Source organism: Pholis gunnellus, assembly GCF_910591455.1.
Source record: "Pholis gunnellus genome assembly, chromosome: 18".
NCBI classification, from domain to species: domain Eukaryota; kingdom Metazoa; phylum Chordata; class Actinopteri; order Perciformes; family Pholidae; genus Pholis; species Pholis gunnellus.
In genome coordinates this window covers 18,577,881-18,603,331 of record NC_136545.1, presented here as the reverse complement: position 1 = coordinate 18,603,331, position 25,451 = coordinate 18,577,881, and the positions used below count along the sequence as shown (strand labels likewise).

The 25,451-nt window shown below is 42.7% G+C and overlaps 1 protein-coding gene across 3 annotated transcripts in view; it reads right to left on the bottom strand.

Moving 5' to 3' along the window:
• Positions 1 to 25,451, bottom strand: part of mast4 (microtubule associated serine/threonine kinase family member 4) — an 80,628-nt gene that overhangs the window by 33,222 nt on the left and 21,955 nt on the right. For 2 of the 3 annotated variants that reach the window (XM_079178610.1, XM_079178611.1), the window contains exon 4: positions 9,733 to 9,764. In XM_079178610.1, the coding sequence (XP_079034736.1) occupies positions 9,733 to 9,764 (32 nt within the window). Of the gene's footprint in view, positions 1 to 9,732; positions 9,765 to 19,571; positions 19,680 to 25,451 lie in introns of those variants that run through there. The other variant, XM_079178612.1, reaches the window with a different exon arrangement.

The following is a 25,451-nucleotide window of genomic DNA, read 5'->3' as shown; positions in this document are numbered from 1 at the left end:
TGTCCTCTACAGATCAAAGGCTTCTGAATCAGTTTTGGAACATCTCCTCTCTGTACCTCGTGAATTGCTACATGATGGAATAAAAACTGAAATTGTCAATAGATAAAAACATCTCCACATTCTTGAATGGAGCTGACTCACTTTAAACGCTCCACTTCACTCTCTGAGAAAGCTGAGCAGAGGAAGAGCGGGTCAGAGGTCACATGGGTGGGTGTTTCATGCTATTCATTGATACTGAAAAGTCTTCAATATTGGGTGTTTTTGAATGAGCTATTTGTCTCGACAAAATCTCATCAGAAGCAGCTCGAATAAAACCAGCGGACCTGCCAGAAAGTAGACTGTGACTCTCTTCAGTCAAACATCAGTTCTTGAGCAGCGAGCTTTGCATTTCTTTTTATCCATTTGTCCAAAAAAACCCAGTAAAAACATAAAACACCAGTTAAGCAACACAGAGCCCCAACAAGATGGCTTCAAACTTAATAACCGATTTGAACGTGGAACCCAAAATGAGGCTTTAGCATAAAAAAAACAAACAAAGACACTCAGAGCTTCTCGTGGAGTTCGAGACGAGGACGTGCGATCTCAGAAATCACTGATAAACATGAACCCTGTGGATTAAAGTCATAAAATAATCCGAAGATCCACACAGATTTTTAAATACTAATCATAAAATGGTGGAGATGTGAGCAGTGAGCTTGCATAAGAAACCAGTCCAGAGAAATCTAAAACTAGCTTTTAACCGGTTTCAGTAAATTAATCAATCCAGCCGGGATTCAGACAGATTGAGACCATTCTTCACTTTGATCTATTGCAAATGCCACAAATCCTACTTAGCACATGAAAGAGGAGCATAAACCTCAGAACACAGAGGAGCAAGATGGGGGAGGGGGGGGACGACGACACTATTAACATTACATAAGCAGCGTCCTCTTTCAATGTCATTTCAATGGCACATGATTTTAGGGGGGTAAACGGAACGTCCTCGTGATGCACGATGACTAGACTGACTCAAAGCACGCACCGACGGGCCTCTTTAGACACAACACAGGCTGAAGAGCGCTCGCTTACCTCCAGAAATGAAATGCGTGCAGCGGGCTGCACGGACTGCAGGGGCTAGTGGGAGTAGGGCTCAAGCTTCGGGGAGTCAGGCTGGAAGTTAAATGGAGTGTAGTGAATAGTTGTCTTTTATCACACATATGACAGAAACCCCCCCACCACACACACACACACAGGTCTGTCGTGTGCCCACATGAAGACAGCAGCATCATGAAGAGTAATGATCCCTGTCCGGTGAACCAAAATTGTGTTTAAAGAGCAGGTTCCCAAGGTATTCGTCTGGTTCTTTTGTTTGACGTCGGGGTTGCTTCGATTCAGACTAAAAATCAAAGAATACGCGCTCGAAAGCTTCAGATTAACCTATTTTCACACACTGTATAGTTGTGATGAGGTGCGACATGTCGGAATCGTACACAAAGACTTTCACTTTATCATGTGACGTCATGGATCGAGCCCTTTTTGAACTGAACAGTGGCACTGCAGAGCATGAGGTCACATAGAGGTGAGTAACTTTACTGCAGATGCAGTCCAAAACAGACTTTTTAAAGGGTAAGTCTGGTGATTTTTCTCTTATTTTCAAGACATTCCCTGAAAAGACCAAACCGAACTACGTCTGTATCATACTGATGACAATTTTCTATGGATCCAAAGGCTGATATATGTTATTCCTTTGTGCCACAGAGCTTCATTGCTGTCCAAACACTGTTTAAAAAACCCATCAATGAGCCTCACTGTCGCACTGTAGTTTATTTTGAGTCAACTCTTCATGCATCATCTTGCAGCAGTAAATACTCAAGAGCACAGCAAATGTGGATTAATAATCTGCTGATGAAAATAATGCACAAATGGACTCTTTCCTCCTTTTTGAGTAATATTAAACTAGCCGGTTGTTTGTAGTTTTATATAAAACATATAAAGATCTACAGTAGGAACCAATGGGCTCGGAGGTGAGAGCCACAGACGAGGAGGTCAGAAAGTATTGAGAGACGCACTCTCATGCTGTTGGTCTTTTCATGGGATTTGTTGACAATCAGAAACACACGCATATATGTATATATATATATATATATGTATATATACATATATATACACACATCCCTCATCAATTTGTAAAGGGAACCAGAACAAATACCTTGTTGACCTAAATAAATGAATACATCATCAAGTCAAATGACTGTGGCTTTGATGAAAGAGGAAACCTGCCGTATAAACACACAGTGATTCACTGCCTTAATGATCACATCCAACAAACACTCGTCATAGGTGTGATATGAGTATGTGCGTGTGTGTGTGTGTGTGTGTGTGTGTGTGTTTCCTCCGTATGCACTGTGTGTGTCTCACGCCAGCAAAGAAAGCATGCTGTGCAGTTGCGGCACTCCTTTGCATGACACGTTATCTGGCTATCCATCACACACACGCACACACACACGAGCATGAAAACATAAATGCGTAGACACACACATATACACACACACACACACACACACACACACACACACACACACACACACACACACACACACACACACACACACACACACACACACACACACACACACACACACACAGAGACAGGCACACAACCACAAGTAAGCCTCTGTTGCCTAGCTGTGAAGGATTTGACATTAGACTTCCTGCTGCAGATGCTGCTGCTGCTGCTGCTGCTAATGCTAACGCTGCACAAGCAACAGTGAAAGACAGCAACAAATATGACACAAAGATGAATCTACAGACTGCAGGGGAGCTGCCTCCCCGGTAGGATAACGGAGGAAAATACTCACTCTAGCGTCAGCCCCGGAATTCTGAGCCTCTCCCGCTGGGCTTTCATGGCTGAACTGTGCTCGTTTGCTCTATTGTGGTCATGATATGCGTTCACGCTGCCTGCCTGCCGCCCTCCCACCCCCTGCACTGACAAAGAGCCAAACCCAGCCACCACAGTGCGATGAGACGGATTGGTTTTCTCTCTCCCCCCACAAAAAAAAGGGAGGGGGGTAAAATCAGAAAAAAGGGGGCTACGGTTCTTGTTTTGGTCTTTCTACTTCCCACCTTGAAGCTGTCAAATAAGATCCTCAGTAGCCTGCGGAGGGCATGGAGGCAGGACAATCCCCTCCCCTAAGCCACGCCCCCCTGCTCCCTCACAAACGCATGCACATATCTGACCCCCTCCTCCACCAGCTGGTAACTTGCTACGTAGCAGAAATGAATGCAATAAATAAAATCTACATTTTGCGCCTTCCCCCCTCTTCACACACGCAGTCACCTTGACAGGATGCTAACACAGGGGCACGTGCCGCACGATGCAATGTCGCCACGAGCACGGGGGGGGGATGATGTCATCTTGGATAGAAAAAAAAACATAATGCACCACTACCTGTCACTCTACGTCAGTCAGTGTACAGCTAGACAGAACGCACTCAGGTCCTTCTTATACAGGAAATCATACAGAGAAAAACAATAAAGAAGGAATTCGTTTATAACATTTAACCTTTCAGGCGGCATGAAGTGAGTGCGCTTCGCTCAGAGAGGCATGTGCGTGTTTGCTGTGATTGTGGAGTCAAAGACTGAAACCCAGATTCATGAAGCATGGTGACGCAGCAGAGTGTCCTCGCCCCTGCAGGGATTCAACGGACCCCAGAGGCTGCTGCTTATCATTAGGTAAAACCTCCCCATGAGGCATTTCATCCACGTTTATTGTTGCAGAAGCTCGTTCAACATCGCCAGAAGTCAAAAATGAATCAATGACTCATGACTGTCCAAAAGATAAAGTACTGCATGACAAAAGAGGGGGGGGGGGGCTTATTCGGATAATTCACACTACTATGAGAGTCCGCTACAGCAGCTGCTGTATGACGAGGCTTTTTGTTTAAACTGGAATGATGGGAGAAGTGTAGAAAACAGCTGCTGCACTCACTCATCCAGTACACTAATGAATTCTTTATTACTCTGAGCGTGTTTGAGGAGCAAAGAGTCACTGCAGACGACACCAAAACACTGCATTAACCATAGAACTAGTAACGCAGGCAGGAACTGGAGTATATGAAGATGTACAAAGCAGGTCAAGAGTCGACTACAAACTTCGAGTACACAGCATTGCCCCGTGTGCAGTGATGCTTTTTAGTCTTTCATCTTTTTTAATCGGATACAATTTCCATCATGCGTTGTGAGTTCAACAAGAAGACTATTGTTCATGGACTTCTATATTTGAATGCAGGGAAATAAAAGAAAATTCTAACTGAAGCGAGCCTATTAAATCATAGCTTGTGAGGGGAGCCTGTGTCAGAAGACGAAACCTCAGACCCACGACTTCCTCGCAGCACATGGTCGGCTTTTTTCCTCCTTTTAAAAATACATGAATTGAGCAGGCTGCTGTGGTAATGCATTCTGCCCTAAAATGTGTCTTGGGATATGCAGTGGATTCAAAAAGAGCCATATAGTATAATAAACTAAGGACTCGTGAGACAACGTGTTCAGAGACTCGTGATGTACGACCAGAGACGAGAGTAGAGACCTCCAACGATCCGTACGAACAACAGGTGAGTATCGGATCTGTTTGTGAAATCACACAGAGCCCTTCACACCGCCATAGCATGTAGCATCTCGAGGCTACATCCACATGAATACGTTTTCATTTTGAAAACTCAGAACTTTTGCTACATTCATGCCTATGGCGTCCATGTTTCCGGACCCCCAACACGAAGGCTTTTGAAAACACTTCTGGCTCCGGTTTATTTTAGACTTTTTGAAAGCGATGACGCAGACGACCTCGTTAAGATTCCTGATTGGGTCTCATCGGTCACAAGGCCTCCTCTGATTCACTGGACACTTTTCCACAAACAAAAACAACAACACCATCCTTGACTACCAGTGGTTGACTAAACACAGTTAAATTCTGCCTCCATGAGCAGGAGGGAAGCTATTATTCAAGTGATTTGTGATAATTATCACGTCGAGCGGCGTTACCGGCTTTTGGTGACTCACCAATGTCTTCATGATAATACACAACCGCTACTGTACCTGACTCACAGCACGGAGCTTCTATTGTTCAGCTGGAATTCGTTTGGAATCAGTTCTACCTCGATGCAAAGAGCTGCAGACACACATCAGCCTCTCAGCGACCGGCATGGGATTCAGAAAGCCACTCGTTTGCGCGTCACTAAACAGCATCTTCTTACTCATCATTTGATCTGCAGTCGGTATCACATGCACCACGTTTACACCTTTGAATTAATGCCACAGCTCGCGTCTGAAGCTGCTGCAATTTCTTGCAACTCCTTGTAAGCATATTGTTTAATTAGGGTCACACTCACAGAGCACTACATTGTTGGCGTATATTAGAAAAAAAACTAAACATTGTCATTATGAAAGCTCATACTGCAGGAGAGGATGAGGCAACGATTGCAAAGAACTTTGTAAAAACAAACACTTGTTATAATTGGGGCTTGGAGAAATGTATGTTATGTTCACTGTGGAGCAGCCACTTCTTATCTTGAGCGCTTGTTTTGTTAATGTCTATCGAGTGTTTTCTTTTCTTTTGGGAAACAAAATATACTCTTACTTATCCACAAGGCATCTAAATAAAAATGTGTTCAAAGATAATGATGCTCTAGTGTATCAACACTAGATTTAAACACTGAAAACTAATAAAAACCTCGTGGTCAAATGTTCCTCCTGGTATTCATAATAAATGATACTCTGCCTCCATAATAATAATTCAATAAATAAAATAATGATTGAAACACAATCTTCAACTTGTCTGAAGCCATTTCTGGCCACTTGGGGGCAGTGCGACAAGAACCAAAACAACAAAGTGTGGGCTGCAAAACCAAAACAATCAAGTGAGGAAATGCTGAGTCGGTGATAATTATCTTACAAGCGACAATTTCCCCACCGAGCATCGTCATGTAGTCCATTACCAATACACCAATATTGATTTGAGCAGCTTTATATTGGTCTATAACACATTTGTGGAGACAAATCCGCCTTTGCAAAATGTGTGAACTGAGCTTATGATTGATTTCAATGCATAAAACTGTATGAACATTGTTTTTTAAGAGAGAAATACCAAATATCTTGTTAGTCTTCAGCTAAACTCAAAATCAGAAGTTACTACAAGGACTAGATATTGTCCCACAAATAATTGCAATAAACGATATCATTTTTTAAAACCATTTTGCCACTGATATATTGATAATATATTAGCATAATGACGCAAGTACACCTTTTCAAAGAGCAACGAACTTTTAATTTCTAAGAATATTCAGACGTCGGAATTGGAGCGTGAAAAAAATACATATAAAAAATATCCTAAATAAATAAAACTACACAAACATATATTTCATGCTCAAAAAAAGGAGATATTGTGTATTATATAAAAAATAACACTCATAAATCTAAAGGGTGAATGTCCAACCTCTTCATCTGCAGCGGATAACATCTGTTGAATTGAATATCACCGTAAAAAGACGGCGTAACAGAATCTACAGTCAACAATTCCTCTTTGAGATCCTGTTGCAGGGGAAGCAGCTCATGTGGTTGGACGGCACGACGGTGAAAACCGCAACCGGCCGAGCTGTTGCTGCGCTTGAGAAATAGGAATCAAACAAAAATGGTCAACAACTCTATACGAGTGCGCCTTGAGTTGCCAATTTATAATATTTGACCCAGCGAAAGACTCCCAGTTATTTAGGTCAGCCTATAAATAGGTTCCAGTCATCACACAACCAGAGTGACTCGCGTTGGAAAACAACTCCACAGATGACATCACCCTGAAAGATGCAACCCAACTCTCTCTTGTGGCAGCGGAAAAGACCATTAAATAATAAATCCTGAGCTGTAACGAGCTTGTGGAAAAGGCTGACCGTGGTCGTGTTGACACCAGCCGGCATGTTAATGACGCCGAGCCGACGTGGATGCAAGAGTTAAGTTCTTTTTCCATGTTCCCTCCTCTCCTCCTGCACCTGTCGCATCATCACGTCGACATCAAGCACACGAGCGACACAGCAGCTGCAGAATAAGGCGGTAACACCAAATCTGACAAAACGCAGGAACGCTCACTTCATTATCGACTTGACAAATTATTCCAAGAGATTTCAATTAACAGCAGTTGGGATGAATTCGAAGCAGTCATCTCAACTTTTGTCGTATCGAAACACCATTTCTATGGTTACCAAGGTCACCAGAGGCTCCGGCGCTCTAAATATAAACGCGGTGCAGTTGGTGATCTCACTGCAGCCCGTTGGTAATTGCTCACCTCTATTACACCGGGTAACCCCTCTGGTGTGGTGCCAGCGAGAGCAGCAAGGTGGTAAATCGTTCTCTTCCGCCATTAAATGTTTCAAACTAAAGCAAAAATCAATAACCAGGAAGTATATTATGGCTTCACCTGCACAAACTATGCATTTCATCATCTTTAATGTGCGGTGGCCCTGAGAGCTAAACGCACGGCATGTTAAAAACGCATGCAAAGAGACACAATAAGCAAATAAATAAAAAAACATCTTCACCATTCTTGAAACATAAACTTAATTTCTATCATCACATACATAAAACCTGATCCCTGCATTGAACCCATCCTAAGCACTGAGGAGCAGCGGGGCTGCTGTAAAGCACTCAGGGGAGCAACTTAGGGTTTAGTGCCGCGCTCAAGGACACTTCCACATGTGGACGGGCGGAGCTGGAAAAGGGCGAGGACGTCCTGCTCTGGCCCCTGAGCCGCAGACGACCAATCACGTGCTCGGCATTTTAGAAAAACATCCTCACCAACTTAACGACGCAGAAAACCTCAGATTATTTGGGAAAAAGCGCTGCAAGAAGCTCACAACACGACGGAAGCGGTTTCCAGGGGACACTGTTGTTGCACACGGCTGGGACACTGTTGCAGTTTGTGGATGATGAACTTTTTGTGATTGCACGACTCAGATAGTTTTAATAATAAACTATCTGAATCATGTGCTCACAATGTTAACATAAGTACAAATCTTTTCAGTCATTTTCCAACAGCAATGACGAAACATGAAAGAAATCCATAAACGGCAACAAGTGCTGCATGTCCCAGCCGTGTGCATCACTTTTCAGTGTCCCCCTGGAAACACTACCACTTTCGTCCACAGGGACCAACAACATCAACACAAAGAGAAAGCTCCTTGTCGTAGCTTTATGGGCTGTTTCATTCATTGTACACATCCTCTCTTTCTCATGACTAAATACACCATTATAAGAACGGATCATTAAGAATGATGTATTTCACTCTGCTTTCCATATTGTGGTGGAATAAATGCAAATCCATCAACTTTTTGATTAGAAAGCAACTCATTAATTCAAATGTAAAGCAGATCATATTTATCAAGCAATATTTTAAAAAACATGGAAATGATTCTGAGCCATTTTTTAAGAAAACATCTTAAGAAAAGTATTTCATTGGAAACAGCTAATGGGCTTTTTTCACCAGCTCCCTCCTGTTGTATTTAAACAGATCCCAGACAAACATAAACATGTCCCGTCCTCAGTACATTCTGGAGAGAAATATCTTAAAGTAGTGGGTTTAACGCTCCCCAGAGACCCACTGCTAGTCCCTCTTGGGTATTTCCAAAGAAAATAGGAGATAATAAAACATGTATTTATTAAAAATACTGCAGGCAGCTGCCAAAAAAATAACAACCTCCAACCGCTGAAAGGTGGTGATCAGTAACTACAGGAGTGAACTTTCATGTGGAGACTAGAGAATGCACCTTTCACAGAGAGATGTTTGGTTGAAGGCAACAGAAGAAGAAGTTGACGACTGTTCACTTTGCTGTCAAAGTAAATATTAAATCCATTTGTTCCAGATTCATCTAAGATGCGTTTCTTCTTGTTCTCTTATTGTGTCAATCAACAGGATGGAAAAAAAGGAATACATTATGATTCTAAAACTAAGTATGCATATCTAACAAATTCCATATATAAATGATATTTCGCTTATTGGGACGCTGATTTACATCATTTCACAGCCGATTAAATGTGATTAATTGACACCATCGTGCATGATGATGAGAACACAAAGTCAGAGTCTCTGAATCTAAACATCACGCAGACGTCATCACCTCTGAGTCACAGTACGATCTGCATTAATGCTGCATATTAAAGTCATTTATCAAAACGTCTTATCTGAGTGCTGTTCACAGAGAAACAACCACGAGCAGATGTTTGATTATTTTATGTTTATATCAAGCAGCCGACTATAGAATACTGTGATTAATGTTTATTGACATTAGCATACAGCTGAGTTCCTTTATATATTTGAGGATTAATAGTTTTCTAAATCAAAATAGTTCTGAGATATAGAAGAAGCAAACAAAAAGTATCTATGAATCTTTTAGCGTTTTCAAAAATCCAAACTAACTATTGATAAAGGTGATTTTTCATGTGATCGAAACATGTCAAAGTTGTATGTTTGAACCAAATGTAAAGACTTTAACGCAAACAGAAGGAATAATGTTGGTTATTTCTCTTTATCATAAATGTAGTCTTTGGGCTTAAATAGGTTAAAAAGTAGAACTTTTATACATAAACCTTTATGCAAATATTACCTCAGCTAAATTGAGTATCTGCACTAAAAACATTTTGTAACAACAGGATGTTGCGGTTGGATTGAAAGCAGATGTCTGTGTGTGTGTGTGTGACACACATCTGGGTACTTACAAACTGCCTCTTCTAGGAAGACTCAGCTCTTTCTGTAAATGAGAAGAAAAGAGTTATAAGTACAAAAAACCCCAAAATAAAAATCCATCCATCAATCAATCAATGATACAAAGCTGGTGAATCTACACAATTTACACAATCATTTTCTGATAAATAATCATCTTTAATGTGTATTTGATGATTACGTGAGTAAAGGCAAATAATAGAGCAGTGAGAACATCCTGGTGAGTGGATCACTTCACTGTAATGCAGCCTTTAAAAGCAGGAAAGACAACACTTCATAGATCACAGTATTGATATAATATTGATATAATATTGATATATTGCCCAGTCATACCCACACGTTTGTGTTTTTTGCCATTTATATAAATGACAGCCAGCAAGCTTGTACATTAAATGTACAGACCAAAATAAATAGAGAAGAATAAGGAGGAGATTGATGTTTTGTTAAAAGATAACCAACAGCTCACGATCCTGCTGCAGCTGCATCTTTACAGCCTCACACAGAAGAAGATCCCAGAGCAGGTGTGACACCGTTACAGCTCATCTCACACAACTGGACTACAAGTGTATTAAAGAAAGACACTGGAAGGACAAAGTAACCTGAAAACTGACGTGTTTATCTCCTTTTAAGTTCATTGCATCAAAGGCAGTACTGTAAATGTTGCTGAAGTCAAACTGCAGAAGGCAGAGTTACACAGAGGTGCAGCACCAACGATGCCCTCATGGATTTCTTGAGGGACTACGCGCTCTCACAAGGTTCTTACTAAAAAAGGATAACACTGTGCTGTTCAGCTTCACAGAAAGTAAAATGACAAAAACCAATTAAGACACGCAGAAGAAGATATTTCTCTAAAAGCTGTCAGGAACGATTGAGTAAAATACATCGGGGCACATTGGCTGCTGCTGCTGCAGCATCTGTTGATTTGTGCAGCGTGGAAACATCAGCCACAGAGACGGACGATCACTTCATCCCCCACAGAGTTAACACAAGTGTCGGTGTAATTACAGTGGTTTCTTGTGAAGAATCAAGTTGTTTTATCGGCCTCACGACATTTCCCTCCAAAGCCCTCCAGCTCTGATTATTTCTAATCTCTCCTCACTGGGTCTGTTCTCTTGTTGTAAAAAAAAGAAAAGAAAAAAGAGCACCGATAAACAAGCAGGCTTTGGATCAGTTTTATGTTGCGACTACAAATCCCACTGATTTGATCATCAGACATTTCATTGTCTAATAACAAGCCGATAAGGGCGAGGTCCTTTGTCTCCACCGGTGTAGGACATCGAGTAGATGTGTATTTGGCTGCAGTCAGCAGAAACCAGTGCTAAGCCCCGACTTCTCCCTTTGCTATCAATTAGGGCTTAATGTCTGGCCTCCCCTGCTGCCTGCTGAAGACCAAGGGCACAGCCAATTCCTTGGGAAGCACGACCGCAGCTCACGCAACACTAATTACCAGCAGGGAATGACTTACAGTTGTGGGATATCCACCAATCACAGCGCACCGAACAACAGAGGGAAGTTGACAACAAACGGCAAACTGAGATAAAAAAAAAAATATGATGACAGTAAACTGATTCATTGAATGTATTCATGTGTTCAATGAATCAGATATTTAACCTAGAGAGGAATACACGTCTTGCTTATTCACGCTTTTGATGCTCGACACCGTTTCGACAGCTTTCTGAGTAAGCAAAGCTCGCGTAGAGAAAGCGGAACATTACCGAGAGCATCGTGTGACGTGGTTTTAATGAAACGGAGTGAGACGCATGCAAACACCAGCTCTCCCGCTGACCTGGTTTGTCTTCTCCCCGAAATGAGGTTTTCTGGTAAAAACAGAAACTCTGAGCTTATAGATTTTCCCCAAAAACATGAAAGGAATGATGATAACTCTCGTTAACAACATTAAAGCCCACTACTGGACCTGCCACTCAAATCCTCAAACTCATTAAATCCATTCACTATTTTGGAATTGCCTCTTGTACCCTTAAAATGTTACTGGCGGGGTCCGCCATGTAATACAGCATAACTTTTTGTACTTGTATCTCATTGTCACACCTCTATCGCCGTATTAATGTGAACTGAACATTTCATCGTGCTGACTCGCTCCACAAGGAGGATTTAAAGTCTGTGATGTTTCCTATCATGCCGGTTAACCTCGGCAGCATTAGCAGACATCGTGGAAACGTGTTTCTTTTCATCAGTGAGTGGACTTCGCCTCTCGCTTCAGAATTCCTGACGGACATTTCTCTTCATGCGCTCGGAGTCAGAGTGGAGCCTGAGCTGAGTGTCAATGCCGCGGACTCGCCGCTGCAATATAAACCGCACCGAGACCGGCCAGGAGGGATTAATTCAACGAGAGACTTGTCACGGGAACGATACGCGTAGTATTCCTTCAGCGTGTAAATCAATTAGATTTAGATTAGATTAGATTCGTGCATTTTCCCTTGCGCTGCCTTTTTAATCTCTTTCGATAGTGATATACATGCAGTGTCGTACACATATTTATGGGTTTTGGGTGATGCATTTTTCTTTTTAAACAAGTTATTTAATTGGATTATTGTTGGTTCAGCATTTTCTCAAAGGATTCTAAGACTAAATAAATAAAACACAAACCTTACACTTTTCAATTAAATCCTTCGTCTAAAGGTTATAGTTTACTGATAATATCTAGCAAGCCTCGAGGCTCGAGTTCTGTGCAAAAATTACTAACAAACAAAACTTTTGACGACATCCAAGATTGAAATAACAGCCCCCCATGTGTGTTTTTCAAAGTCAGCATAATGCTTAGCACAAAGACAAGTATTTCCATTACATTTTATGATCCCTAAGAGGTTTAAAATCTGTCAAACAGGCGACACAAACAGAGTAATTGCGTGAAAAGCTTTCATCTTCAAAAGTTGTCCGTCAGGAGAACAAACCGGTGATGAAAGTAAACCTTGTATGTTTAATCATTGTTTATCCAGTAATCTTCTCAGCGCCGGAGAGAAAACAATTGTGACACGATGAACCTGAGACGGTTTATTGTTCCACGGGCTAAATGTCAATTACTGGTTTCTAGCAACAACATTTCATCCCCGCGGCGGCACATCAAAGCTGCATCGCTGCTCTTGTATAAAGGCCGATGTGTAATGGTTCATTCATTATTCCCTTTGATTTATTTGGGATTTTCCTACATCTCAAGATCAAAAGGCTACTTGGTTCTACGGAGGTTTGCTGCTGACTGGCGGGAAAACCTTTAAGACCTGTCGTCAAATCAACACCTGGTGTGACATCAGAGTACCAGAAAGTTACTCCGATCGCTGAGCAGATCTACTCACCGACATGTGATCAGAAGCTCCACTGAGTCGGTATTGGCAACCCTCATCCAACACTTAGCAAACGGCTAACTTGAGCTACATGTCATTTTGACAGCGAGAGAGAACGGAAGAAGTCCTACAACCTGTAAATTCATCAGCATTTTGGCACTTCCGGTCTTTGGTTAGATGTCTGAGATAATGTCTGTGGTTAACACAAGTTTAGGAGATTTTAACATTTTGTTCTACGGCATAAAACATGTCAGTGAATACCCCTCTGGTGAATTTTGAAGCTTTTACGTGTCTTATAAAACGGGTGGTTGCTAACAAGTGGCTAAATGATTCAACTGAACTTCAACATGAGCCTTCACGGCCTCTTTTGTGAAGATTATCTTGCTGAACAGAACATGTAGGTATCATAAACATGCGTCTGTCACAGAGGTCATCTTCTGCAACAACGAGGTGACGACGAGGTGATATTTTGGCTTAAACTTGACTAAAATAGTTTGGGTTTCCTTTAGCTAAGATAAGATTTAGGAATTTAAGTTAACTAATACTTGACAAAAAAACAGGATGAGGTTGACTAAATACGATACAAACTAACTGGAACATTTGACCCAGGACTAAGACGAAGTCTCAATAAAAATGAACACAAGATCCTAATTAGAGTCCTAAATACAAATGTAATCTGAGATTCATCTAATCTAGATGCTGCTTCAAAGTCATAGATCTGAAGTGTGTCTGGAGAGGTCGAATAGATCAATGAAGCTGCTTATCTGCTTCCAACACATGTGTAGTACAGGAGTTAAGACAGAATGCATTATAAAACTGATTGAAGATTATCTCAAGAGTGCATTTATTGACCTCACGCAGCAAACAAACTGGCCAATGAATGCATTTGGATGGTACAGAAACCACGCGTAAGAAGCAGACTTCTATTAACCATGACAACTACATCGGTAGATCCAAAACTACTGTCAGTCTGAAGTAATATTTCCCACCATTATGCCCGGCACTATCTGAAAGATATTGATTTCTGAGCCAGCAGGGGGAGATTCAACAGCAGAGCACACATACAGCATTAGAAAGCTTTGCTGATTCAATCTGCCAGCATCCTCTCATTTATCCTCAGAGCAAGATGTTAGGTGTCATAAATGCTTAATCCACGGACTCATCCAGTGTTGTAAAAGGCGGAAACAATTCATTTTGAGGCTGGCAGGGAGCTTAATGTCCTGTTAACTCGATCATCTCTCATTTTTAATGTCACGATAATGGACTCTTAAAGATGAAATAAATGGAAGATGATATTTACAACTGTAATCAGTCTTACGTCCTCTAATAACTACAGGGTTAGAAGCCGTTTCTATTCTCCATCAGGAACGTCAGCTGGCAGCTGGCCTGGTTCACTCAGACAAGCGGCACGTTCAATATTATCAAACCTGTGAATTAATAAGCGAGCGGTGCTCTTGTTTCGGCAGCAGGGGCGGAGCTTCGGGGCTCTGCAGACCTGAAGCGGGACGTTTGCTTTTGCAGTTGGATGCTGGACGTACCAACGTTACAACCGGACTCTTCTTCACTTCCCTGGAGTCAACGGGAGCCAACTGGAAGCAGCATGTACACAGCGTACTCAACTCCGTTCAATAAATAATAATCATATTTGAATACGTTCAGTCAAATCTGAATCTGCGACGTAACAAACGTTTCTCTGTGAGGTAAATATATTAGAACAATGTTTTCATCTGACGCAGAGGCACGGCCGGTTTAATGCACAGGCTTCAGGGGACTGGATGAAGCCTTGAAGAAGCGTTAGCCCCGGGGCCCACGGTGCTTTATGCAGCCTTGAGTAGAAGTACACAGTAAGAACCACACATTTCAGCTGCACATTTTGACGTGGTTTTTGGGGCCTTTTGTAAAATAGTTTATGGGTACAATGAGTTAGAACAGTGACATCATTCAATCATTTTGAATATGCAATCATCGTAATAAATCTTTAGCTGTTTGGGGGCCCCTGGTGCTTTTTGTCCCGTGAACCAGAGTGTATTTCACCGGTGTTTCTGATCGTGAGTAGTAAAGGATCCATGCACGGCAGGTCCGTTGCTGAGGAAACACAGCAGCGCCGTGTTGAGTCTGAAGTTGTTTGTAAGAGGCGTTCTAGAGAAGTCTGCAATCAGCAACACCACAGGCCAAGCCTGTTCTGAACAGGCATGTTTTCAAAAGCCAATGCATTAGTTTTGCCAAAAATGTGTTGTTTATTAACACTGTTGGATTATATAACATGTACATTTCATCTGTTTGATAATTGTGACAGATGGTTAATGAATGCATACGGTTACACGTTAAAGCATATTAGCAACTGGCGTTTGCATCCCAACTGATGTCTTCACTTCACTCGCTGGTGTCTGTTGATGTTCCACAGGCGCAAAATGCAAAATGACAGAAGTGATGCACAAACTCAGGCGACAGAAGGGACGAACAGCTGGAGACGACGAAAGACTAGAAACGTCTGAAGACGTCTGTCCAGTTTGAACAGAAGGTACCGTGAGGAACTCCAGGGACGGGTACGACGGTGTAGTCACTGACAAGTTGTATAGTAGCAAATAAATGTGGAACTGAACCGCTTTTAAAACCATTAACTGGACTAACAGAACCTGATACAGCCAAGTCTCCAGCTGGGAGTCTCCTTGTTTTTTTTTGTCCTGCATGAAAAATATTTCACCAAGTTTCAATATTAATGCATCAGATTGGGATTCATCCATGAGCAGGAAGACTCCCTCCTCCTGAATATGACACATAGACAGACACAGAATAATTAACATGTCAGGATGACAAACTGTGAAGCAGAAATAGAGCTTCTTAGTCTTTATACAACTTGAATCTGCTGGAAGAGCAAACCAGAGGTAGCTCCCAGGATCCTCACCAGAGGCTGCTGTTGTACACACTTTAACAAACGAGTACCAACGCTTTTGTGCTCCCCATCTTTTCATTGGTAACTCATCAATGCGTTTGGCTACTGTAAGCATCTGGCATTGTGCTCCATCAACCTTCATTTCCCAGTGACGACGGACATTTTTTCTTTTGCGATTGTCCTTCCTCAAGGAGAACTTCTATCTTTTAATCTGACCCCCTTCTCTCGGCATCAATGAAGTGCTGCCGGAGCTGAAAGAAACTCACCGTTTTGCACGAGGACCCTTCAGCAGAGAGGCTGCTTAGCTTTGGCTAAAGAAAGGTCGTCCTATTCACGTGTCCCTCCCAGATGACAGCCGTCCCCCTAGTGCTTCAGTAAAGTTTCCTCATCACATTTGCACACAGAACAACATCTCAAAGGCTCTCTCTTGGGAATATATATTTTTTTCTTCCTTACAGTTATGTCAATATGACCAGGATTTATGAGCCAGCCTGAATAAAGTCAAACACGTGTAAGTAGACGGCCTTTGTGGTGCTGCATCACGTTTTGTCAGCCGGGCTGTATCTCACCAGCTGGCTCACACCATTTCACACAAACGGCTCTTTGGAGGCACACAATGGCGCCGCACTCGTCCGGATTGCTACCTTTTTCTATTTGTCGTTATGGAGGCAGCGTTGGATGTCTGAAGTACAGTAACGCTCACAATGCAATGCGGTAGCTTCTGACAGGCTGCTCCTAATTAAGATGAAGGCCATGCTATAGGCATCATTAAAATCTATAGAAAACAAACACATTTAATGAGGAAACATGGCGGCTATAAGCACTCTAAATCAGACCACGAACCTACTGACACTAGAGACACAACCATAAAAAAAACTAAAGGGAATCTTTTGTTCGACAAAGGAGCGGTGATTGTTACACAGTTGCAACACTTTTTTCAATACATTTCGTGACTCAGAAATATCGACGAAGTCGTGCAACAACGCACGCCAACAAAATCTACTGACACGCTGCAAACATAGACGTTAAAGTAGCTACTTTACCTTTAAAAAGCCATTTCTACAGGGCAATCAACACTGTACAGTATTTACAAACAAAACAAGAAGATCCTGACACCTCACCTTATTCTACTCAAATCTCTAAACATCCAGACGAGCAAAGAAAAGCTGCTGACAATGCAGACAGACGTACTGAGCTGAGCATCACTTTAGCAGAGCGATGTATTTAAAGAACTCATTAATGGATCTGATGCTGAAGCACGGATTCTCCTGCGTATTGTTGTTTTTTCAACTAGTCTGAAAATAAAATTCTGCACACGGTCACATTCATGAGGCTTCCACACGAACACTAAAGCTCTCTCTTCTGGTTCTTCGTGATCGAGTCACAGTGGTGACTTGTTTTTGCAGCATTTTTACAGCAACACAAACGTGCAAGTTCCAGTGAACACAATTAATGGTTGTTAGTTATTGTGGATATCTTCTCTATCCTTTTCCATGTCTTTGTAAACGTAAACACACCGTGAAGATAAACACCTGAGGGTGTTGTGCTGTTAAAGGAATAGTTCGACATTGTGGGAACGTTTGTTTGCTTTCTTGCAAATAGTTAAGAAGAGAAGATCGATATTCTCATGTCGGTCTGTTAAATAACCGCAAGCCGCCAATTAGCTTAGCTTAGCTTAGCTTAGCACAAAGATTGGAAGCACTGCTTCTGGCCAAGAAATAGTCCGGCATGTAACAACATTTTTTTTACAATTTGGGTTAAACAAACCAGATTTAATGTGTTAATAACTTGAGTTTTAGAGGTGCTGGCAGACACATTAAGCTACTGTTGGATAGAGACATGCTAACTGTTCCCCCCTCCTTACAGTCTTTGTGCTAAGCTAAGCTAACCATCCGCTGATATTTAACAGAGTCTTGGAAGAATCTTGGAAGAAAGCAACAGGCCGCACTTTTCAAAAAGTCAAACTATTTCTTTATTATTTCTGATTTTACGGATTCAGAAAATGATCCCAAACTATTCTTAAGACCATCAAGTTTGACTGAGACCAAGTTGTTGAAGAGGTTGTTCCTCTCGCTACATTTAAAACTTTTACAAGCTTCTTTATTCCTGAACAAAAGGGAAGCAGTGAGACACCTACAGTGAGACTGATGTAATGCAGAAAACACGTCGACGTCTTTCCCTCGAAGCCAAAAGCACCGACACCCTCTGCACTGTAAAACAGTCCAGTTCTTCTACTAAACAAAAACAAGGTCTGACTCGGATGATGTCATCCCTTCCTGGCCTGAGAATGAATGGGGGAAATTGTGCAGCCTGACGGACTAACTTCCGTGTTTCCTTTTGAATGCGAGAGTCAGAGCGCTGCAGCAGCCTGATCACAGGAGCGGCCGTTGTGTCGGGTTTAGTTTGCGTGTGTTTGGGCACATAAAGGAGTCTTGTGAGGGGAGGAGAGAGGGAGCAAGGGAGGAGGTGTAGTGTCCAACAAAGGAAGAGAAAGATTAGGGCAACTGTGCACAAAATTACTGTTTGGAAGCTTTTGATCAACGTAATTGCAAAAAAAGTTCCAGAGAAATCCATTAAGACCATCAAAACAAGGAATTCAAAGAGCATAAATTAAAGGTCAAGAGCTCAGCTGTCTGATTTTCAGAAAGTTTAATAATCACAGAGGAACACATTGACTAAATCTGTGAACATGAAAGTAACACGTTGCCAGGCTTCAATCTTACAATTAGCTCGACAGCTAAATAAATAAAACATTTCTGAGAAAAGAAATGTAGCTCTCAAAACAAGCAAAAGTCACCTTTGTCTCTAATGAAATGAGTGTTTGAGCATAAAATCAGTTTTATTACTGCAGCCTAATTAAAACAAATGCTGCATACAATGGATCACAGGAAGTTTGACACATGCAGCTGTTTGAGCCGAAGGTTTTTCTACAAATATCCCCACGAGAGAAAGCGACATTATCAATCCGACGTACACTTTACTGTAACACCTACTGCAGTGGGGATGATGAACGACTGAAACTGATTTGTACTCTGTCCTCCCTTTCCACCTGCATTTATACCTCACGTTACGGCAGAGTGGCGGCAGCAGTGATTTGATTCATTCATTAGGTTCGTTAGGACCGTTGTACAGAGACTGAGGATTTGTAAAGCTAAAGCTTTACTGTCCTGATAATCTATCATCATAAAAGAAAAGTAAGAAAGCCTGCATCGATCCAGCTCCATTAGTACACGTCTCCCAGTCCTCCTGCCGACACAACCAAGACAAATGAAATGTGACAAATTATTTTAGGCTATTTAAAAAGTAACAGCGTTTGGACACAAACCGTTATTTCCAAATCCGTACAAGAGGAAAAACCTTTGCAGCCTGTTAACAATCCTAATCATCCTCTTTAGTGCGTCTACTGAAAAAAAATGTCCCCACAGGTCTGATAAAAGGATTCTCTCTCATGAAGCACAAATCAACAGCAGAACCAGAGTGTTGCTCCCTCTGTGCTGCCAAGTGTTAACACACAAAGTCCTAACTGTGTCCTGTGAAAAGAGCAACACAGGAGCGTCACGAGCCACGCATTTCATACCCGTACGGCACAAAGTCACCCTGCAGCTCAAACACACACACACACACGGTACATCTGCTCGCCTACCTGTAGCCCCCGTCTCCTCAGAATGCTGGACTCGTCCATGGTACGGAGCCCCGACTTATCATGCCTCCCTACCGGCGCATAGCCATGCTGCACTGCCTAGCTCCAGCCTCCTGCTCTCCCTCCCTCCCTCCCTCTCTCTCTCTCGCTCTCTCTCCCACCCTCGGGCTAAATCTGATCTTAGCAGCTGCTAAACACTTCCATCAGAACTTATCTGATTGGAAGGAGAGCAGTCAGCTGACACCTCCTCTTGTTCCTCTCCTCTGTAACTTCAGGAGTGAAGGAGAGATGGAGCGAGAGAGAGAGAGAGAGAGAGCGAGAGAGAGTGAGGGAGAAGATAGGCAGTTCTAATTTAGCGTAGCGACGGGTGGGGGGTGAGTGGGTGGGGTACAAGGGGACAAGTGGGAGCCCCAAGACTCATTTCTCTGTGCAGCCACGCTTTTCTTGGGCACCCTAGGTGACCATGAAAATGAGAGGATATCCTTCCAAGCATTGTTCAAACAATGACTCTGGCATCCTGTCTGCGGCAGGCGGGCTAACCGACCTCACCGGTCTTATAGCAATCAATGAGTCACATGAAGACTACAAAATACACACCTGAAGGTGACAGAGGCGAGAGGGAGAGAGAGCGAGAGAAGTGTGTTATATGAGGGGGAAGAGGAGAAAAAAAAAATAATAGCCAGGCACGCTGTTTAAATGAAGAATGTCGCTGCCCGAGACCTTTCAAACCTGCTGTGAAAATGTCACACAAACTGCTGTGGGCCAATTTGTTCGTACCCTCGTCCCAAAAACAAGCCAACACTGAGTCATTATCATGCTGAAAATCAACCGCACTTCCCTGCACAGCCTGCTCTGTATACAACTGCATATCCTGTGTCAATTTACCCAACAATTTCACGCGCCGCTTCTAGTCTCCTACGGCTCTGACCGGAGATGAGTTTTGGAGGCGAGTTGACCGCAGATCTTCACACTCACTAACTCGATGTCCCCACACCCTTTCTGAATTATTAGGATTTGCAAAAAATAAGTTGCTTCCGATGCCGCGCTCTGCCAATTTCTATCCTGCAAATTTCGCATTCTGTTTCAGTCTGTTTTACTTGCCCCCCTCCTTCATTGCCCTTTTCTCTTTTTTTCCACCCTCTCTCACTCATTTCCATTCACTGTGGTTCTGCTCTGTGAATATTAAGTGGGGGGGGCCCCCCCTTTCCACTCTCCTCATCTCCAGCCAAGCTCAAATGATTTCTCTTAGAGAGAGTACGGCTCGGAGATGACAGCTCCTCACTAGCACGCGGCCGGTGGAGGAGATGCATGGGACTGTCAGACAGGTGGCCACCGCCATCAACTTTTCTCATTTTGAAACCTGTACAACAGAGAGAGAGCTGATGGGAGTGTTGCTGGGGCGACAGTCATTTGTGCTTCTGTGCCGATAAGAAAAGCCGGGAGTAGACGGCTCAGGTCTGCGCTCTCGTAATCAGCCAAATAAAACCCTTAAAACCCTCAGAGGACGAGGATTACGGTCGTACATTTTTTTTTTCCAGCTCGAACAATGGCTTCCAGATTACCTGAGAGAATTAAGGAACCCTGTAATGTTCAACAGTCGGGTCTCGAGTCAGTGCTCAGTCTGTGGATGCTTTAACAGAACAATTAAGTAAATTCCATATTGGACTGAGAATGAAGATGTGAAGCTGCAGGAAACACAAGGGAGGGGTCGTTTGTCTTATTCAATACGAAGAGATCGAGCTTATTTCTCTGCTGTATAAAGTGGCTGAAACAACAGATCAACTAATCGACTCATCAGATCGGGAGAAAACCATTTATCGAGAGTGTGCAGCCACACTAGCAGCTCTGTAACGGCAGTGACATGCTTATGTTAGTGTAGAATGATCAGCATCTTAGTTTAGCATGTTAGCACAAACACACAATGTACAGAGGAGGCTGATTGGAGCGATATTTGCTCTTCCGGTTTTGGACAAATTTAAAATGTTGACCAGATGACGCCATCGTCTTGTCACAGTGTGCATCTGTACCACATGTTTGGGCCAATGAGAGGATATTGAGATGTTTCACAGAACACGTCAAAACTGTGACCTGCTGGGGGCGCTAGAGATAATCTGGGCACGAAGAGATCAACTGGTGCATACGGTCCTTTCAAAATAAACCTCCGTTTTCACAGGAAACTATTTCGTTTGGTTAAGGAGAAGATCGTCGTTTGGGTTTAAAGTGTCGTGACTACATTGTGCAAGTTAAATCAACATTGACTTCTCGTCTCACGCGGGGAACGATCGGTGGCTTTTCTCTAATTTATATCATTATGAATTCAATACTTTTGGGTTCTGCACAATATGAACAATTTAAATAACAATTTAGTTTGTACTTCTAGTCCCATTGCGAAATATAAATATAAAATACAGCAGGTAAATAAAGAAGCTTTTAGAGAAAAACACACAAAGCAGCGCCGCTGTGAGTCGGGTTCAGGGCCGCTCTGAAGCCGGTGGCCTTGTAGCACAGCTCACAGAACAGCCTGAAGGGAAAAGTCCAGGGGTTGTCTGTGAGTCATTTCCTCCCAGCAGGTGGGCAAGCTGAGGCCGTTTCCTCTGCCTTTGGAGAAAAAAAGGGAGCGCTGCCACTGAAAGCATGCAGCGAGTGCTGATTGAGTGACCCACGGCCTCTGCTCCGGCCTGAGCTTATCAGACCAAGAGGCGACCTGCAGATGTGAGGCCGGCAGAGGAGGGACACGGGCCTGTGAAGAGAGCGCTGAGGGAAGAGAAAGAATCAATTCCTTCCACACAAAGCAGTGCAAAGAATCCATCTGACCAAAGCCAAAAGGAGTGAGAATATCCAGCCCCGATTAAAAAACCCTGTGGAGCCAACCTCCATACGGACGAGGCGAGTCTTTAACCTCGACAACAAGCAGGACAGATAGTAGCCGACGACATCACTCTCACTTCCTCTCTGTGTTTTACAATTACCTATAATCGCAATAGAGATGCAAATGTAAGCATTCAGGAGATGAAAATTATGTCAGCTTGAGTCCACTTGGAAAATCCAATCGTCTTTCCTCACAAATTCATTTTCAAATAAACACAAAGTCACTCTGAGCGTAACGGCGTCACATTTGAATCTGAGAGAAAATTGTATCTCAAGCGGAGCGGATGACAGGGGTTCAATGTCTCAGCTGCAATTACTTTATCTGGAGTGACAGTTTCATTTGAATATCACACCCGCATGTTTACAGTAACAAACAGCACGCTTGGCAATTTTTTTTGTTTCCGAAGCTATTTCTGTGGAACACAACAGGGCGAGGAGAGAGGACACAACACAGGGGATGGAAGCACCTCATGAACAAACAACGCTTTTTGTTTATTTGTATACCAATGTTGCTGAAATACAGACACAACCTGTTGTAGCTGAAGAATACTCCCTGCAGTGACGGGGAGGAGGTTGATTCAGCTTTCATCTTTTCCTTCTCCAAGTTTGTAGGTTTGTGCGTTTAACTGGTTTACAGTCACAGCACCGCTCAACCTTTATAAGTACGAGGAAGGTACGATTTGTTTCTCTCTTCCACGTCGCAATTATGGGGCAAATTTAAAACATGAAGCTGAAATCCTGAAGGGGACCACAAAACAAAGACGGATACCGCAGACAAACGGATCAATAAAGGTGCTTCGGAGTAACTTATTTCCACTCGCTTGTCTTCAGGTGGCTACTCAGGCTGTTTGTCAGGTGGGCTGATATTAAAAAACCTGAGATCATTTTTGTTTTACTGCCCAAACAAACACAACACTATGTTTGTACAAATAAACTGCTGGTTCCTTCCTTTGCGACAACGAGCTGCTGCGACGTCAATGATATCAGTAAAGGACATCGCTGGCTGCCATTATGAGGGAGAGTGAGGGTCCACAAAAGGCACAACATCAGGATTATGACGGTCTTATCTCCATATCACGCCACAAGTGGAGTATTGATTTTCTGCCAGAGAGCATCACAGTCAAGAGAGATGTGCCACGCTTGTAGAAGAGCCATGCACACCCAGGGGCATGATGGGAGGCTTAAAAGGACGGGAGGAGGGGGTCCTGAGAGGCAGAGGAGGGCAAAGCAAGACTGACAACACCAAAAGGAGTCTTAAACCTCCAATAAAGGTGCAGACAGGACGGACACAAGGGAGGTAAATAACATTAATAGTTATATCACCACTCAACAATATCCAGAGGTAATATGGATAACAGGGGTTTGAACACATAAACACTTTAGTGTGTCACAGAGGTTTCAACTAAAGTGGAGCTGAAAGAATTGATTAGTCCATTGCTATTGAGTAATTGATTTAATGAGAAAATATTCAGCAGATAACTAAATTAATTAGTAGTTACAGCCTAAAACTTAGCAAACTCAACATTCATTTCATCACCATTAGTGTAATGTGTTCACAGAGTATGAACGCTCCAAACTAATAAAGTCTCAATGTTATTAGTTTTCATTTTATTATCCTCATACCTTAATTAAAAACACAAGTCAAGCGCTCAGACCAGCGTCCAGAGGAAGTTCTTAGAGCTGCACAGATATCCACTAATTAATTAATTAATTAGTGGATCGAAAGAAAATGTATCTGACGTCATATTTTTCAAGCAACAAGTCTAAACCTTTGATGGTTCCAGTATTTCTGGGGTTTAGACTGTTTATTGGACAAAACAAGACATTTAACAACATTCATTTTGGGTTTGGGATCATTTTTAAGACCCATTTTTACTGCTGGTGGTTTACAGAATGATCAACATGAATTGATAATGAAGCACTAGAAAACCTCCTCATAACAAAGCAGCGAGGCCGTCTCAAATTCGTGGTCACGGTCGAGCAGCTTCTGTCTCATTCTGGTTCTGAATAGAAATATTTCAACGCTTTGACAAATGGAACCTTCAATACGGAGATGTGACCCGAACAAACCTCTGGCTTCTTTAGTGCCATTAGAGAAATGTGAAGCAATAGAAAGTGAGCTTTGCTCGGTTACACGACGATGAACAGAAGGCTGAATTAAGCTCTACACGTTTCTACAAGTCCTCGCATTCAAGCTGATGAGAATACTTTCACTTTTCCAGTATTTCTAGTAGAAACAAGTAAAGAATGATGAAAGTAATACAGCCTGAATGTAAACCAACCACATTTCAAAGTTGCCTATTTCAAATTAATGAGCGGTAGCCAAATTCAACAGCCAATTCAATCTTTTCAGACATGAAAATGAGAGCAATGCTTAGACACCAATTCCAAATGCTGGCAGCCCTCCATTCATTCACTGTCACTAAAGCCAGAAACTAGTCTGCTTCCCATTCAAACAACCATCATTAGGACAAACAACACTCTGCCTGTATAGCCGAGATGTTGTTTGGATCCCATGTATTTTACACAATTGTCCCTCCAAAAGAGAGACAAACGGGACTCACATTTAATAAACTTTTATCATTTTCGAGGAATTAAAAATCCAAGAGGAAAACAGAGAAAAACAGCCTTCCATTCAGAGGCCGGAAGCTGAGGAGTTGGTCTCTCTCGCTTCCCTCCCAAGGTCAACCAATGCACCGTCTCTGCTGAGCTCGTTGTGCAGGCGGGATAATTCAGCGGCTGCAGATGAACCCCCGAGGTGTCAGAGCAGCCGACTCCAAAAGAAACTGTTAAGATGTAGCAAAAAAACACATCAGCCGTTCGGCTTGAGTCGACGCAAGACAATATCCGAGCAGCGGTCACCGGCATCCAATTTTCTCGTGGTGCCCACCGCGGAGTCACCAGGGGCGCGCAAACAGCGTCGAGAATAAGAATAAGGATCAGACAGCATTGGAGCTGCACACTACACAAGATATTTCATTTGCTGATTTCATCCACATGACTGCGGGTGGAAGA